The 19,078-nt window shown below is 39.1% G+C and overlaps 2 protein-coding genes across 6 annotated transcripts in view; one reads left to right on the plus strand and one right to left on the minus strand.

Annotated features, from left to right (window-relative positions):
* The window catches only part of XPO5 (exportin 5), a 47,860-nt gene extending 45,588 nt beyond the window's left edge, over positions 1–2,272 (minus strand). For all 3 annotated transcript variants that reach the window (XM_057554608.1, XM_057554607.1, XM_007193788.3), the window contains exons 1-2: positions 2,015–2,272; positions 487–608 (exon numbers count right to left, since the gene is read on the minus strand). In XM_057554608.1, coding sequence (XP_057410591.1) covers positions 487–608; positions 2,015–2,119 — 227 coding nt within the window. In that variant the 5' untranslated portion in view covers positions 2,120–2,272. The remainder of the gene's footprint in view (positions 1–486; positions 609–2,014) is intronic.
* A 111-nt stretch (positions 2,273–2,383) lies between these two features.
* The window catches only part of POLH (DNA polymerase eta), a 30,113-nt gene continuing 13,418 nt past the window's right edge, over positions 2,384–19,078 (plus strand). The window contains exons 1-5 of one of the 3 annotated variants that reach the window (XM_007193786.2): positions 2,384–2,705; positions 3,417–3,439; positions 5,235–5,375; positions 5,616–5,750; positions 7,186–7,403. In XM_007193786.2, the coding sequence (XP_007193848.1) occupies positions 5,239–5,375; positions 5,616–5,750; positions 7,186–7,403 (490 nt within the window). In that variant the 5' untranslated portion in view covers positions 2,384–2,705; positions 3,417–3,439; positions 5,235–5,238. The remainder of the gene's footprint in view (positions 2,706–3,416; positions 3,440–5,234; positions 5,376–5,615; positions 5,751–7,185; positions 7,404–19,078) is intronic. The other 2 variants (XM_007193785.2, XM_007193784.2) reach the window with 2 other exon arrangements.

A 19,078-nucleotide genomic window follows, 5' to 3' on the forward strand; every position in this document is an offset into this window, starting at 1 on the left:
ATTCTTCTGATAGGCACTGGGAGTAGGAGACTCAAGTTAGGAAGGGTTTTCAGTTATTCTCATATAATCTTGCTTAGAATTTGCCATTCACACGCAAACTTAAAAAAGAAAAGAAGAAAAGAAAAGAAATTAAAGACGTGTTGCCTAATCAGAGATTCATTTACCTGTACACTGCATTATTCTAAAAAAACTCTGAGGTCTGCTGGCATATATTAGGAGCTCAATAAATGCTAGCTAAATGACTATGAGCTAATACTTGCAGAATGCTTAGTATGTACTATGCACTTTACACAGATGAAGAAACTTGAGAAAGGTTAAGTTCCGAATGAGAGCTCCCGTGAGGTTGTGATAACCTCTCAGGAATCATTCCTTTCTCCCTGGGGATTGCTCTTTTCTACTCACCTAAACATTACCTCTATGAGTTATACAAGAAATAAAGATTTGCTCTCTCACACACTTGAGTGGTAAGGTCCAAAATCTCCTTACTTGACAACGTGTTCCAGGATCTGAAGGCCAAAATGTCTGACAATGGCAATTTGTGTTTTCTCAGCCAACCGCAAGCCACAGGGGACACATATAGGGCACTTTTCTTTAAACTCCTCACAAAACTGAAAAGAAGAAAAGTTAGTGTTTCCCTTAGGAGCCAAGAAAGTGTAAAGACTAAAAAAAAAAAACTTCATCTTCAACTCCAACCTGAGCTATATTTTTAAGCTGCAAAATCTAGATCAATATTATATGAATAAAGAACTGATAAACATTCCTTTCACTTTGATAGTTCCAGATTTCCCATGCAATGGCCAATTAGTGTTAGAAAAAATAAATTTGACATAAATGAGTAAAAAATTGTTAGAGATACACCCCTGAAGTATACAGGTAAAATGACAATTTCTAGGATTTGCTTTAAAAACCTTTGGTGGGGGGAGGGATAAAGCAAATGTGGTAAAATCTTTACAGCTGCTGAGTTTAGGTGATGGGTATACACAAGACCATTGCAGTATTCTACTTTTGTGTCTATCTTTAATATTTCATAGTAAAAGACAAACTAATAGAACCCAAATATTTCTGATTCCAAATCCTGTGGCATACATCTATATATTGTAAAGTTTCCTCCAAGTGATGCTCACTCTACTTTATGAAGTTACATCTCTTAAAATACGCATGGCACGAATATTTCTTCCTAGAGGTCATTTCTCACAGCCCACATACATTGTTTGATGGGGGAATAAACTCGAATTGTATTAGCATCCCCATTGGTTTTGTATTAGCATTCCCAAATTACACCACAAGAATCAGTCCCGGTAGCAGAGCATCCGACAGTCAAGAAAACTACTTTCAGGAAACCAAAAGACCCTTGTTAAAATGCAAAGTAAGTGGTAGAAGTTCATCTTTGCGCAAAATAGCCTAAGAATATCACACAATAAAAAACATGGGGGGGTGGGGTGAGAATTAGACCAGAAATACCCAAGACACAGAAGTGGGTTATGGAGAGGTGTAAGGGTGTTAAGTAAAGGGGCACTAGAGGGGCTGGAGCTCGGTTAGGGCGGGTCAGGAGTGGGTCAGCAAGGAAACGTTTAGTGCAGCGGAGACTATAAAGAATGTGGCCGGTGTTGGGGACGGGTTGGACACGTGCGCCACGGGAAGGCGAGGGGATGCAGGGATGTGGGGTTTGAGGGAATAAAGTGGGTGCAGCCGGCTGTGGAGGGGGTCGTGGTACGGAGAAGAGTAAACAGAAGTGGCGAGGGGGGAGGAGAGGGCAGTGGGAAGTGGTGGTGCGATGAGACGGCCACAGAGAGCTAGGGACGAGAGCGTCCCGGGAGAAGGGCAGGCGCGGCGAGCACAGAAGACGGGGAGTGGTAAGAGGCGCGGAAAGCGGCGAGGGGAGGGCCCCCAGGGGTTGGGGACCGAGGTCCAGGGGCCGCGTGGGCGGGAGACGGCCAGGATCGTGGGCTGCGCCGGTACGGCTGGGGCTGGGGGAGGGTCTCGGAGCAGGCCCGGGGCGACAGACTCCAGCTACCTTGAGGGCTTCTAGCCGGTAGCGCTGGGTGGAGCTGGGGTCCATCATGATCGTCACCGCTTTCACCAGCTGCTCGCACAGCGCGTTCACTTGATCCATCGACATGACTAGTGCCACGCGCCGCAAGCGCGCACCACGGACGTCCCGGAAGCACTAGGCACGGACCGCTCCGTTGGCGGGACCACACGCTGGTACCCGGCCGCGGCGGGCTGAAGGAGGACGGTGGGGAGCGGGAGGAGGAGCGTCAGCCGCAGAAGACCCAGCCGGGAAAAAGCCAGCGCTGCGCACGCGCCCGACCGTCCAGTACGCATGCGCCCGCGGAAGTGGCGACTTCCTTTTGACGGTTGCTCCTTGGTGGGCGGGGCGAGAGACTTAGGGGCCGCGGTGCGCAGGCGCGTCAACGGCCCTCGGCGGCGCGCGCGCCGTATAATTGTCGGGAAGGCTGTGCGCAGATCTCGGTGGCTAAGGCTGGACCTGCCTGGCTGTGCCGGCTGCTGCCAGGGCGGGGATCGTCTGCGCGCCTAGGTCCTTTTCTCCTTCGTTGCCGGGAATAAATCTCTCTCGAAACCGACTGATCCGTTCCCGGAAAGGGGACGGATATTCAAGACCACTTCATCGTCCTTCCAGTGGACACCGAGCCCAGTATCGGTGGCGTCCGCTGGTGGCGGTTTTGCCAAGTGTTGTCACATTGGTAAGAATTTAGAACCGTTCGGTATCTCTGTTTTTAGACTTTTCATGTTGCCTTGGCTATTGGTTGTATAATATAGCAGTGACTGGGGACAACATTGGGCCAAAATCACATGAAATAGAAATACTTGCTCACAGAGAGAAAAGGCCCTGGTATTGCCTCTTAAGAGGATTTTTCTTGTGGAAAAAAAATGGTAGCTCTTAAACCTCCCTCTTCACATGTACGTATTTTCCTGGGGTGTGTTATCACCTGATTGGCACCAAACTTGTTTTGTAAAAATTGGGGTAAATCGAGATCGTTAATGATGAATAATTGCAAATACCGAAGGTTTGTACAGTTTTGATCATTTGAAGTGCTATATATATCATATATATGAAATATATATATGTATATCATATATGTATATAATATTTATATGACTTCAAAATAGTGTAATCCTTATTCCCAAAGGAGGGTTTTGGCAGAGAGTATGTTTCATTTTTCATCTTTAAAAAACCCTTGCTTTCTCCAGCAAAATACATAAACTGAAAACTAAAACAGTTAAAATCTGAATATCCGTTTTGGTTTTGTATATTTAGGAAATGTTTGCTGTACTTAAATCACTGCTCCCTGTTCATACTCCACTTCTAGTGTTTGTATCTAATATGGTACTTACCTGGGTGTGTGCGTGTGACAGTGCATTTACTGTTTTTAATCTGGCGTTATCTGTTCCAGGACTGTACAAAAGCCACTTCAAGGTAAAGTGATTTCTGACATGTTATGGTTTTAACTTATAAATGTTTAAAGTTTACGTTCTGCCTGTTTTAGGTGAGTGGAATTTGTAAGGAATTAATGCCTTGAATACTCTGATTTTTTGAATTCATCATTTTCTTTCCCCTAATCTTCCAGCTTTGTAGTTGCATGACACTTTTTTCAAGGTGAATGTTAATTTTTGACACTTTTTTAAAAAAAGAATACAGTTGAGTGCTTACTCAACTGTATAACCTGTGTTCTCTCATATTTAAATCATGAATTACTGTGTTTCCACAAATATCTTATTTACCTTAAGTCAGTGGTTTTCAATCTCTGCTTTTAAAAATCATGAGAGAGAGAGAGCTTATTAGAGCTTTAAAAATCATGATGGCCAGGTCACACCCATACCAATTAAGTTACATGTCTGGTGGTAGAAGCCAGAAATCAATAGTATTAAAGGTTCCTAGGTGATTCTAATCTGTAGCAAAGTTTGCAGAACCACTGCTTTAGTTTACTGAATCCTTCTTTTAGATTTCTAACAATGTTAAATGAAAACGTTAGTCCGTATTCACTGTGTATAAGGTTTGTTCTTTCAGTCTAGCATCCATACCTTTATATATGTCTGTCTACAAATAGTATGTAGTATTGTTTTCTTTTTGTCTTCAAAAATTTACATGAATGGGTAGAAAATCACCTTTAGAACATCACAAAGTAATTGTGACAGGCCAGATCCACTGATGGGTGCTTAGTGGTTGAAAGTTTGAGGAGAAACAGGGTATTTCCATAGTCTCAAAGTATCTCTCCTAAGAAAGGAAAAAATAGTAGCTTTACAGTGAGAAACCTAGCAAACACTATCTCAACTAAATGATATGCTTAACATCACCAGTATTAACACACAGCGACATCATGAACCTCCCAACATGATACACTGAGAAAAGCAGAACCCTTCCATAATATTCTTGCTAAAAATGCATAACCTCAGTCTCATCAAGAGAACACGTCAGACAAACCTAAACTGAGAGACATTCTCAAAGCAACTTGAGTAGTTCCCTTCAGAAGTGTCAAGGTCATGAAAAACAGAAGTGTCACAGATTGGAGAAGACTAAGGAGACGTGATGACTAAGACTGGATCCTAAGCTGGATTCTGGAACCAAAAATGAACATTAGTGGAATAACTGGTAAAATTCAAGTAAAGTTTGTGGTGTGAATATTATACTAATGTTCATTCTTTAGTTTTGATAATTGTGCTGTATAAAATGTTAGCATTAGGGGAAACTGGGTATAGGAGAACCCTACTATATTTGCAACTTTTCTGTAAGTGTAAAAGTATTTCAAAATAAAAAGTTTTTAAAATTCACATGAATGCTTTGATATTATATATCATTTTCTGCTTCTCTTTTCCCTGAACTTATATTTGAGATTTGTCTGTCAACTAGATTAACTGTTGACTTTATCCCTCCATTGACGTGCATTGTGGTTTTAATTTGCATTTCCCTATGACTAATGATGTTGAGCCATTTTCATGTGCCTGTTGACTATTTGTATATCTTCTTTTGTGAAGTGTTCAGTTCTTTGGGGGGATGGGTATTCTTTAAAGCTTTCAATATTTATTACCTTTCTAAAGTTGTATCAGTTTATTATTTTCCTGCCAGCAGTATATGAAAATGCCTGTTTCATTATTGTTAGTTTCCATGTTCCCATGCTTATGGTAATTCAACAATGGAAGAATGGAAATATAATTTTCTTTAGTACTTTTTATTCAATATCCTTTCTAACTGTCCATAAAATATTGTCTTACAGAAAAATGGCTAATGGACAAGACCGGGTAGTTACTCTAGTGGACATGGACTGTTTTTTTGTTCAAGTGGAACAGCGGCAAAATCCTCATTTGAGGAATAAACCTTGTGCAGTTGTACAGTACAAATCATGGAAGGGTGGTGGGTATGTGTCATAGTTATTGTTGTAACTCTCAACTACTGTTTTAATCTATAAGAATACATGGCACTATGCTAGGTCCTGTTTTTGAGGGTTCTGAACTGCTGTGTTTGAGACTGAATAGTAGCATCAGTGACCAAAAAGTTTCTACTATTATGTTTATAACCTATTCATCATGTTAAGTTTTAATTATTTTTGCTTGTGATCACGTAATATTTTTCTGTTCCCCTTTTTTCCTAACCTTAGAATCGTTGCAGTAAGTTACGAAGCTCGTGCATTTGGGGTCACTAGAAACATGTGGGCAGATGATGCTAAGAAGTTATGTCCAGATCTTCTGCTGGCACAAGTTCGTGAGTCCCATGGAAAAGCTAACCTCACCAAGTAAGAAGAAAAGCTTGTTTAAGGGGAATGGAAGAGTTGGAAGCATTTCATGAGGCTAGGAACTCATGTTTCTAATTCGTTTTATGTAAATAACATCTGAAAAAGTTCCCTTTAGTCAGCTAAATTTTCAGTGTGGAATGAAAACAGATTTTAGTATTGCGTTTTAGGAACAGTTCAGAATCATTATTACCTATAATAATTGCTACCCTTAATACCCTTTCAGTTCCTTAATGATTTAAAAATTGGTTGTTATAATTAAAACTTAATTCCACTTCCCATGTTCTCAGGCCAAAAGTCTGAAGTGTTTGAAGTAATTAAATTGACTGTGAAACTAATAAGAGTTTTTCCAGAGAAGGCTGAGTCAAACTCACATTCTAGTGCAATATCTAGAATTATTTGCCAGAATTGAACAGTCCCAAAGAAGCTTAATTTCTCTGTTTTTGAACTGAGCTATCTGCCCAGATTTTAGAAGGTTAGCCTTGGAATGGGAGGCATTAGTATAGGCATAGCCAAGTTAGAGGTAGATACAAGCCCCAGTCATTATAATAATCCTAATAGCTAGTGTATAGTGAGCATATGTCGTATGCTAGGCACTGTGTTAAATTCTTCATTGGCAGTGTCTCTTAAATCTCACATTGTTATAAGGAAGGTTCTAGTATTATCCACCCCCCCCACCCCCCCCCACACAGATGAGGGACCGATTTAGAGAGGTTAAATAATTTAAGTTCACACAGTTAGGAACTGGAAGACTGAGGATTCAATTTTTTCAGATCTCCACGTTCTCACAGTACACTATACTGTGTGGGGTGGTGTGTGTAGGGATCATGCTTTGACTTGGGACTTGAGATATTCCTGAATTCACCTATCAATTAGAAGTCTAAAGGTGGAGTGTCATAGCCAACCTCACATTGGGATCATTGCCAGAAAAGAAGACAGATTTGACTGAAGATTAATACTGTAACCCTAAAGTAGAATTAATTCAGCTAATGGATATATGCTATGTTGTATTGAATAGAATTTTATGCTGGGAAAGACAATGTAACTTCCCAGAAATATAGTTGACTTCAGAGTGTGATTTTGAAAAGCCTCATGCCACCAACTTAAAACTGGATCATTTATTTTACTCTTAAAATCTTCATCAAATAATGAACAAAGGCAGTTTTAGAAAATTTAGGAATAAGTTTGTAGACCAGAGAGTTATTAATAAAGACTTGGTAATTTAAAATTATTATTTTAATAATTAACCTGAGATGCCAGGTTATAAAAATAAAAATATGATTTGCAGAAACATATATATACTTAGTTTATCAAATATTCTTAAAAATACCTTGGAGTGATTTACTTAAGAGTCTGTGAAAGAACACCAACTACTGCAATAGAGCATCCTTGCCTTGCTCTGTATGTGTGTGAGTATATTGTGCTCTCATGCTCTTAGGTACCGGGAAGCCAGTGTGGAAGTGATGGAGGTAATGTCTCGTTTTGCTGCGATTGAACGTGCCAGCATTGATGAGGCTTATGTAGACCTGACCAGTGCTGTACAAGAGAGACTGCAAAAGCTCCAAGGTCAGCCTCTCTCAGCAGACTTGTTGCCAACCACCTACATTGAAGGGTTGCCCCAAAGCCTTACAACAGCAGAAGGGACTGTTCAGAAAGGTACTTCCATAGCATCATATTGCTTCTGCTTCCTGCCTTTGGAACCTGCTTTGCTTGGTCACACTGCTCCTTCTTGGATTGATTGAAAGGAAACTTAAACTACAACGTGAATGAATCACAAGGACTCACATGGAAGCATATACAAATTCTCTTATCTTTCCAGGTATATGAATGTTGAGAAGCTGTGAAATCTGTATTAACATCAAGTTTCTCTTTAGACATAACTAGGGCAGGTTAAAGTTATCAGTAGAAGGCTGACTGAGCACTTCCGTTATTTGTAGGTTAATTTATATTATTGTAACTTGGTTCATGAGAAGAGTGAGCTTTTTTAAGGGGACCTAAACAACAGGGAGTTGAATTACTCAAAATTTCTAATCAGTTCTCAGAATAATGTCATCAATGGGCTGTTCAAGGCCTCTCTCATTTTACTTTACTTATTTTACTTCGTTTCCCCTTCATAGTGATTCCCCCTTCTCCCTTCCTACCCCACAAACCCTCTGGCACTCACTGATGTATATCTTCTTAAATATGTATATGTCTTTATAAATTGTACAGTGTTGCTTTGTACATGTGCTTTTAATTATTTTTATTTGTCTGCTATTATCATTTTTCATTTATTTATTTATTGAAATATAGTTGATTTGCTATTACTTTCAGGGGTACAACATAGTGATTCAATATTTTTATAGATTATACTCCATTTAAAGTTATTATAAAATAATCACTGCATAATATATCCTTATTGCTTATTTATTTTATGCACAGTATTTTGTATCTCTAAAACCCCTACCCCTATCTTGCCCCTTCCTCTCCCCTCTCCTCACTGGTAACCACTAGTTTGTTCTCTATATCTGTGAGTCTGTTCCAGTTTTGTTGTATTAATTCATTTATTTTTTAGATTCCACATATAAGTGATAACATAGTATTTGTCTTTCTCTGTCTGACTTATATAATGTATGCTTTTAAAACTTGTGCTTTTTAAGCACGTGAAAGGTGCTCAACATCACTAATTATTAGAGAAATGCAAATCAAAACTACAATGAGGGGCTTCCCTGGTGGCGCAGTGGTTGAGAATCTGCCTGCCAATGCAGGGGACACGGGTTCGAGCCCTGGTCTGGGAAGATCCCACATGCCGCGGAGCAGCTGGGCCCATGAGCCACAGTTACTGAGCCTGTGCGTCTGGAGCCTGTGCTCTGCAACAAGAGAGGCCGCGATAGAGGCCCACGCACCGCGATGAAGAGTGGCCCCCACTTGCCACAACTAGAGAAAGCCCTCGCACAGAAACGAAGACCCGACACAGCCATAAATAAATAAATAAATAAATAAAAATTAAAAAAAAACACAAAAAACTACAATGAGGTATCACCTCACACTGGTCAGAATGGCCATCATCAGAAAATCTACAAACAACAAATGCTGGAGAGGGTGTGGAGAAAAGGGAACCCTCCTACACTCTTGGTGGGAATGTAAATTGGTACAGCCACTATGGAGAACAGTATGGAGGTTCCTTAAAAAACTAAAAGTAGAACTACCATATCGGGGCTTCTCTGGTGGCGCAGTGGTTGAGAATCCGCCTGCCGGTGCAGGGTTCGATCCCTGGTCCGGGAAGATCCCACATACCCTGAGCAACTAAGCCCGTGTGCCACAACTACTGAGCCTGTGCTCTGGAGCCCGCGAGCCACAATTACTGAGCCTGCGTGCTGCAACTACTGAAGCCTGTGCACCTAGAGCCCATGCTCCACAACAAGAGAAGCCACCACACTAAGAAGCTGTGCACCACAACAAAGAGTAGCCTCCGCTCGCTGCAACTAGAGAAAGCCCGTGTGCAGCAATGAAGACCCAACACAGCCAAAAATAAATAAATAAAGTTAAAAAAAAAAAAGAACTACCATATGACCCAGTAATCTCACTCCTGAGCATATACCCAGAGAAAACCATAATTCAAAAGTATACATGCACCCTAGTGTTCATTGCAGCACTATTTACAATAGCCAAGACATGGAGGCAACCTAAATGTCCATCAACAGGAATGGGTAAAGAAGATGTGGTACATATATACAATGGAATATAACTCAGCCATAAAAAAGAACAAAATAATGCCATTTGCAGCAACATGGATGGACCTAGAGATTGTCATACTGCGTGAAGTAAGTCAGACACAGAAAGACAAACATATGATATTGCTTATATGTGGAATCTTAAAAAAAAAAAAAAGGTACAAATGAACTTATGTACAAAACAGAAGTAGCGTCACGGATGTAGAAAACAAACTCATGGTTACCAGGGGATAAGGTGGTGGCGGAGGGATGAATTGGGAGAGTGGGACTGACATATACACACTACTATATATGAAATAGATAACTAATAAGAACCTGCTGTATAGCACAGGGAACTCTACTCAATACTCTGTAATGACCTATATGGGAAAAGAATCTAAAAAAAAGAGAGTGGATATATGTATATGTGTGACTGATTCACTGTGCTGTACACCTGAAACTAACACAACATTGTAAACTAACTATACTCCAATAAAAATTAAAAAGAAAAGATGCAGTTGAGTATAAACTGCATCAATTTGCTGTGAAACAATGTTTTAAAAAATTTGTGCTTTTTAATTACATGATAGTACTGTTATTATAGGTCTCATTCTTTTTCTTAATTTTCTTTCATTGCTGATTTTATACATCTATTCATGTAGCTGTATTTATGTGTAATTGATTGCTTTTAATTGCAGCATAATCCGTGGTATGGATCTACCATGTTTACAGACCCTTCTCCTACTGATGAGCTCATTGGTTGCTTCTCACGTCCTTCTGTTTATATGATGAATGTCCTCATTAATCCTCTTTTGGACATATGCAAGGGTTTCTCTGGGAAGTATTTTCAGGAGTGGACTGCTAGATTATAGGGTATACACATACACTTAGTTTCACGAAATACTGCCAAATTGCTCCCCAGAATAGCTGTAACAATTTGCCCTACCTCTGACAGTACACAAGAATTCCTGTTTCCTCCATAGCCTCACCAGCAATTGGTATTATCTAATATTTTAAAGTACCTGCCAATGTGATGGCTATAAAGGGGTATTTTATGTTTTGGGGTTTGTTTTAATTTATACTTCTCTTTACTAATTGAGGTTGAGCTTCTCTTCATATACTTGTTAGCCAATTGAGTTTCTACTTTTGTGAATTGCTTATTTATGATCTTCACCCAATTTTCCATTGGATTTCTGCCTTTTTTTGTTTTTGGAAGAGCTCCTTGTGTATCCTAGTTGTTGGTCCCTTGTCTATTTTTGACTCTTCAAATATCTTTTCCCAAGTCTGTCATCCATTAACTTTGTTTATGCTGTACTTTGTTGAACAAATTCTTTTAGTCCTTCAGTTTTTCACCTTATGGTTTGTGCATTTTGAATCTCATTTTAGACATCCATTTCTACCAGATGTTCCTAAAGACATTTTTCTACATTTTCTTCTATTTGCCTTACAGCTTATTTTTAGGCATTTCAGCTATATGGAGTTTACCTTTATTTGATTTAAGGTAGGGAGCCACCTTAGTTATTATTCTTATAGTGAGTCAGTTTTCCCAACAATTATTTATTAATAATCCATTCTTTCTCAACTTATATATCAGTGGGTTCTGTTTCTGTAGTGTTCCATTAGTGTCTGCTTCTGCTTCAAAAACACTTTATTAGTTTGTAGTATGTCATAATATTTGATAAGGACTCCCCTCTGCTTTTGTTTTTCAAAATTGTCTTGGCTATTTATGCACCTTTATTGTTCAATACATGTTTTAGAATACATTAGTTTAATTCTTCAAAAAATCCTGGGAGTTATATTAAATTTACATATTTAGAGAGGATAGTTATCTTAATGCTAAGTTATCCCATCCATAAACATTTCACCAATTTTTTAGGTCTTCATTTATGTCCCTTTTAGTGATTTTTGTTTATTTTTTAAAATTTATTTTATTGAAGTATAGTTGATTTACAATGTGTTAATTTCTGCTGTACAGCAAAGTGATTCAGTAAGACATATATATAATTCCTTTCATATTGTTTTCCTTTATAGTTTATCACAGGATATTAAATATAGTTCCCTGTGCTATACAGCAGGACCTTGTTGTTTATCCATTCTATATACTATAATAGTTCGTATCTAATAATCCCAAACTCCCAATCCATGCCTCCCCCTGCCCTTGGCAACCACAGGTCTGTTCTCTATGTCTGTAAGTCTGTTTCTGTTTTATAGATAAGTTCGTTTGTGTCATATTTTAGATTCCACATACCTTTTAGTGATTTAAAAAAAATTTTTTTTAAATAATTTTTTGGAACAAGTTGCTTTTATTTTTTATTTTTTAAATATTTTTATTTATTTAGGCTGTGCCAGGTCTTAGTTGCAGCACGCAGGATCTTTGTGCCGTGTTTAGTTGCGGCATGCGGGATCCTTAGTTGCTGCATGAGGACTACTTAGTTGCGGCATGTGGACTACTTAGTTGCGGCATGCACTCATAGTTGCAGCGTGCATGTGGAATGTAGTTCCCCGACAGGGATTGAACCCGGGCCCCCTGCATTGGGAGTGAGGAGTCTTACCCACTGGACCACTAGGGAAGTCCCCCTTTTAGTGATTTTTTTAAATTAAAATTTTTGATTTATATTTCTGCTGCTTCTGAAATCTAGAATCCAGTATGTTTTCCTTTTTCTTTCTCATCTAAACTTTTAATTGATGTAATATACATAAAGTATATAAATTGTACATGTACACCTTGAGTGATTTCACCAAGTAAACCCACTTCTGTAAGCAGCACCCAGATCAAAAAACATCAGAATTCTAGAAGCCACCTTTGCCTACCCTCCCAGTCATTATCTATTCCTCTCCCCCCTCTCCTATATAACCACTGTCCTGATTTCTATTTAGCTTAATTTTGAACTTTATAAAATTGAAATTATGCAGTATATACTTGAGTCTGGCTTCATTCACTCAACATTGTGAGATTCATCCATTCTGTTGTATATAGTTGAGTCTCTGTAGTATTCCATTGTATGAATATACCACAATTTACCCATTCTACTGTTGATGGATATTTGGGTTTTTTCCTGTTTTGGACCACTAAGAATAGCGCTGCTATGAACATTTTTGTAAATGTCTTTTAGTGTATGCATTTCTGTTGAGCATATGACTAGAAGTGCTCAGTTATGGGGTTTGTCTGTACTCAGCTTTAGTTTGCCTGTACTCAGCGTTAGTAGATACTACCAAAAGGTTTCCAAAATGGTTATATTGATTTATAATTCCACTAGCGGTATATGAGAGTTCTAGTTGTTCCACATCTTTTTCAACACTTGCTTATTTCTCTTTTGTTTTTTAGCCATTTTGATGAGTGTATAGTGATATCGTATTATGGTTTTACTCTGCACATTCCTGGTGTTAATGAAATTGAGCACCTTTTTGTAAGTTGATGACCATTCTTCTTTCATGAAGTGCCTGTTTAAGTATTTGCCCATTTTTTTGGTTTAATTGTCTTATTCATCTATAGAACTTCTTTATGTATTCTGGATATGAGTCATTATCAAATATATGTATTGCAACATCTTCTGGTTTGTGGCTTGTTTTTCACTCTCTTTTTTTTTTTTTTAAATTTTTTGGCCACGCCGTGCAGCATGTGGGATTCCAGTTCCCCAACCAGGGATTGAACCTGTGCCCCCTTCAGTGGAAGCATGGAGCCCTAACCATTGGACCTCCAGGGAATTCCCTTGTTTTTTACTCTTTTAATGGTGGCTTTTGATGAATAGAGGCTCTTAATTTTAATTTGGTCCAGTTTGTCTTTTTTTTTTCTTTATGGATAGTATTTTTTTTTTAAAGAAGGGAGTCATTTTTTTTTTAAAGTATTTATTTATTTATTTATGGCTGTGTTGGGTCTTCGTTTCTGTGCGAGGGCTTTCTCTAGTTGTGGCAAGCGGGGGCCACTCTTCATCGCGGTGCGCGGGCCTCTCACTATCGTGGCCTCTCTTGTTGTGGAGCACAGGCTCCAGACGCGCAGGCTCAGTAGTTGTGGCTCACGGGCCCAGCTGCTCCGTGGCACGTGGGATCCTCCCAGACCAGGGCTCGAACCCGTGTCCCCTGCATTGGCAGGCAGATTCTCAACCACTGCACCACCAGGGAAGCCCTGGATAGTATTTTTTAAGGTCTTCTTTACCTATTCAAGATCGTGAAGAAACTCTCCTATATTATTTTAGAAGCTTTATTGTTTTGCCTTTTACATTTAGATTTACTATCCATTATGTGTGTGTCTGCAGGATGTGAGGTAGGGATCAAGATTCCTTTTTTTATTACATGAGTATCCAATTATAATATCCTTATTAAAGCTTTACTTTTTTCTAAAAAGGTCTTGTACATTCATTATGTTAGTTCCTAGATGCTTTAATTTTTTTTAATTGCCATTACAATTTTGTGTTTTTTTCTATTATATTCTCCACTTGGTTACTGATGTGTAGGAGAATGATAAGTGATTTTTTTTTGGTAAGCTTATCTTTATTTACTTTATCTGCCTGACAAAAACTTGAGATATAATCTGCATGAAAGTGCTTTAATAAAATGTACTTGATTAAAGTACATTTAAATATTAAATGGCTAAATGGTTAAAAATATTTTCTTAGGGATTTCCCTGGCGGTTCAGTGGTTAAGACTACTGCAGGGGTCACAGGTTCGATCTCTGGTCGGGGAAGTTCTGCATGCTGCGTGGTGTGGCCAAAAAAAAAAAATTTCTTAGACTAGAATTAAATTAGGGCAATTAAAACTTGCTTTTATGATAATATTAGATTATGATAGTTCTAGATACCAGGTAGAAAAGAATCTGGGTCTTATTATTTTTTTTAATCAAAATATTATGAAAGTGGAATTCAGCTGGATCTCACAGAGCAAAGATTCTGCGTCTAGAGGCTTTTTAACACCTTTTCATACACATTTTCTAGTACTTATGATAATGGCTATATTCAAAACGATGTATCTATTCTCCCCTTCATTTGTAACATGTACTTTAGCTTTATTTTGTAACATTATTCTTATTTATTTTTTAAATTAATTTATTTTTTATTTATTTACTTTTGGCTACATTGGGTCGTCATTGCTGCGCATGGGTTTTGTCTAGTTGGGGTGAGCGGGGGCTACTCTTCATTGTGGTGCGCAGGCTTCTCACTGCGGTGGCTTCTCTTGTTGTGGAGCACAGGCTCTAGGCACATGGGCTGTAGAGCACAGGCTCAGTAGTTGTGGCACATGGGCTTAGTTGTTCCACGGCATGTGGAATCTTCCCAGACCAGGGATCGAACCCGTGTCCCCTGCACTGGCAGGCAGATTCTTGACCATTATGCCACCAGGGGAATCCCAACATTATTCTTATTTAGAAGAGCTCCTTTAGTAAAAAATCTTTGAATGTTGGACGTTAGCCAAAAGGATACAAATCTATAGCAAGTTAACTTCTTGGGGGACTTGTAAGGGCAATATGTTATTACTTGTAGAAACAATACAGATTTGTTCAGAAAAAGCTCCAAGAGTGTTTAGCTTATTTCTAGTTACAGTGGTGAATTTTCCATGGGTTCCATGTTTTAAAGTAAGATGTAAGATATTAAAGTTTAGTTTTGCTGTCAACAGTTGTATGATGCCTTTTAATGTGTTGTATTGAAGGGTAGAGGTGGAACTACCCAGGGAAGCTTATGGGAAGGACCGTTGAGGAATTATTTTATTCTCTGATCCTGATAGCAGAGTTTATCAAGGTGGAGGCTGCAGATCTTTTAGTTCTTTAGGGAGAATACAATGGACAATGTAATGTGCCACTTAAAGGAGGCAAAGTTATGGTACATTTGCCTTTATTGATTTATTATTATTATTCTGGGATCAGAGTAAGGAAGGGTTTTTTGGTTTTGTTTTTTTGTGTTGTGTTTTTGTTTTTGTTGTTGTTGGGTTTTGGGGGGGTGGTTGTTTTTAAAGGCAAATCTATTGATTATTTTTGACTGCATTGGGTCTTTGTTTCTGTGCACAGGCGTTCTCTAGTTGTGGCAAGTAGGGGCTACTCTTCATTGCGGTGCGTGGGCTTCTCAATGTGGTGGTTCCTTTTGTGGAGCACGGGCTCTAGGCGCATGGGCTTCAGTAGTTGCAGCACGCGGGCTCAGTAGTTGCAGCATGTGGGCCCTAGAACCTGCGGGCTTCAGCAGTTGTGGCGCATGGGCTCAGTGGTTGCAGTGCACGGGCTCTAGGGTGCGTGGGCTTCAGCAGTTGTGGGTCGCAGGCTTCGTTGCTCCGTGGCGTGTGGGATCTTCCCAGACCAGGGCTCGAACCTGTGTCCCCTGCATTGGCAGGCAGATTCTTAACCATTGCACCACCAGGGAAGTCCTGTTATTGTTTTTTTTCTTTCTTTCTTTTTTTTTTTTTTGTGGGGGGGCTTAGCTTTGTGTACTACATTTTACTGTGTAGCTAATTTTTTTAAATAAACATTTGGAATTGGTTTTATAATACTTTATTATTTCCTTCCTTCTGCTGACTTTAGGTTTTGTTTGTTCTTTTTCTAATTCTCATAGGTAGTAGGTTAGATTGTTTATTTGAGATTTTTCTGGGTTTTTCTTTGTTTTTGTTTTTTTTTTTGGCTGCGCCGTACAGTATGTGGAATCTTAGTTCCCAACCAGGGATTGAATCCACGCCCCCTGCAGTGGAAGCGCAGAATCTTAACCACTGGACCTCCAGGGAAGTCCCCGAGATTTTTCTTGTTTTTTTGAGGAAGGCCTATATCTCTATGAACTTCCCTCTTAGGACTGCTTTTGCTGTATTCCATAGATTTTGAGTGGTTGTGTTTGGTTTTATAGTACTTTAAATTATTTGCTGTTTAAGGGTTTTTTTGAAGGCTATATGCCCTTTTGAAAATCTCTTGAAAGCTGTGGACCCTTGCTTGCCTCAGAAAAATACATATCTACATGTAAGACAGTTTTGCATGTAGTTTTCAGGAGATTCACAGACCCACTGAAACGTACATACCTCAGAATAAGAACTATTATTACACGTTACATTGGTTTTGGAGGGCAACTCATTGTTGAAGAGCTCTCTGCTGAAGTTGATGGTACATACCTTTGTTGGTGGTCAAATATTACTTCAAATGGACATGCTCCTCTTCTATACCTATCTTTCTTACATTTTTATATAAAATGCCAGTGTTTTAAAGAAATCTTATTTCTGTATGAGGAAATAAAAGGTATTCATATATGAAGGAAGAAGTTGCTTTATTGTGTCTAGTTTAAATATTAAGCTTCGAGATGCAGTGATATCATCTTATTATTTAGAGTGCTCAGAACAGTACAATGTCTAGGAAATGATTTATGATGATATTATACTCCTGAGTCTTCATATGATGTGTGTAATAAAAAAAAAAAAACACCTGATAACAGAAATTAGCTGATCTAAGTGCATATACCCTCCCAGAAATTGTTTTTCGTGGATGTGACATATTTCAAAGCTAGGAAAATGAGTCGAGGTATTTGTGATGTTTTTATACTGAAGTTCCCATTCAACTTTACCATCGTGCCTCTTAATGGGTCCTACTCAGCCATGCTGCATTTGCAACTTTGTTTTTTTCTGTTTCTGAAATAGTTATGTGTGTGGAAAGCTTAAGTAGTAAGGTTAATTAAAAATAATACTCAAAAATTGCCAGAGTGAAAACTTACCCTTCGGGACCATTTTGTAACTGGTTTGTGTTGGCTAAAGAACTCATTTGTTCTCCGTTTGCTTCCTCTTAATTCATTTATTTCTAAGCAAGTATTGAACATGTGAATGCATATAATAAGAAACAGTTGTGTAGTGGTATAAAAAAATAAAAATCAACTGTCAGGGATTTCCCTGGAGGTCCAGTGGTTAAGACTCCATGCTTCCACTGCAGGGGGCATGAATTTGATCCCTGGTCAGGGAACTAAGATCCCCGCATACCACCCGGAGCAGCCAAAAAAAAGATGATAATGATAATAATAATAAAAATAAAAATAAAATAAAAAATTTAAAAAAATAAATCAGTCAACTGCCAAAGTTGAGAGCTGTAAGAGTTGGCTAGACTCCTTGCAGGCTTTGACGATGTAAGCTGCCATATTGTAAGAGGGCCTTTGGAGAAGCCCCCATGTCTATGCTCTGAGAGCTGCCCTCTGCTGACAGCCAGCAAGAAAATGGGGACCTCAATCCTACAGCCACAAGATGATAAACTTTTTTATTTTAATTTATTTTAATTAATTAATTTATTGTTGGCTGCGTTGGGTCTTCATTGCTGCGCGTGGGCTTTCTCTAGATGCAGCGAGTGGGGTCTACTCTTTGTTGCTGTGCGCAGGCTTCTCATTGTGGTAGCTTCTCTTGCTGTGCAGCACAGGCTCTAGGCGTGCGGGCTCAGTAGTTGTGGCTCATGGACTCAGTAGTTGTGGCTCATGGACTCAGTAGTTGTGGCTCGCGGGCTCAGTAGTTGTGGCTCGCTGGCTCTAGAGCGCAGGCTCAGTAGTTGTAGCGCACGGACTTAGTTGCTCTGTGGCATGTGGGATCTTCCCGGACCAGGGATCAAACCCACGTCCCCTGCACTGGCAGGCGGATTCTTAACCACTTTGCCACCAGGGAAGTCCCCAAGATGATAAATTCTGCCAACAACCATAAGGGAGCTTGGAAGGCACTAATCAGCTCATAGCACAGAGGAAGGTACACCCGTTATCAGTATAGGGACTTCTCTTTTGTAGTTATGGTCCCTAGAGTTGTGGGCCATAGCTAAAGGTTTATCAGTTTAATCCCGAAGTTTTGGCACAAATTACCAGTGCTCACTCTTACAACAGTTCTAGTCAAATGCAGGTGACATGCCCATGTTTATAGAAAATCCTAGGGAATCTACTCTCCCCCCCCCAAAAAAAAGAAACTAGAATAAGTGAGATTAGCAAGGTTGCAGGGGACGAAGTCAATATGCAAAAATTGATTGTATTTCTATATATTAAAATTTTAAATGGGAAGTTGAAATTTAAAAAGCAATAGCATTAAAACCATAAAATTATTAGAGATATATTTAACAATATATGTGGAAAAACTAGTTCAGTGAAAACTACAAAACATCACTGACAAATTAAAGATGAAATCAATGAAGAGACCATGCTCATGGATTGAAAGATTAAATAATATTAGAGTTCATATCTCCCCAAATTGACCTACAGATTCATTGCATTCCCTCCAAAGTCCCAGCAGGATTTTACAGAAATTGATAAACTGATTCTAAAATTTGTATGGAAATGCAAAGGATGTGGAATAGCCAAACAATTTTGAAAAAGAACTAAGTTGGAAGACTTAACACTACCTGATTTTTAAGAGTTAACTATAAATTTATGGGGACTTCCCTGGTGGTCCAGTGGTTAAGATTTTGCACTTCCACTGCTGGGGGCACGGGTTTGATCCCTGGTCGGGCAACTAAGATCCCACATGCCGCATGGTGCAGCCAAAAACAAACAAACAAAAAACACAAGCAAAGAAGTATGAGGTGGCCTAGGCAAGAATGAAGAAAAGCTGAATAAAATACGGTGGGTTGCAATGGATATGTGAAATATTTTGAAGTGGGCTTTGGTAACTAAATAACTATAATAAAGGGGAATAAAAGAAAAGAAGCCAGGGGACTTACCTGGTGGTGCAGTGGTT

This window comes from Balaenoptera acutorostrata, chromosome 10 (assembly GCF_949987535.1).
Source record: "Balaenoptera acutorostrata chromosome 10, mBalAcu1.1, whole genome shotgun sequence".
Classification (NCBI taxonomy): Eukaryota; Metazoa; Chordata; class Mammalia; order Artiodactyla; family Balaenopteridae; genus Balaenoptera; species Balaenoptera acutorostrata.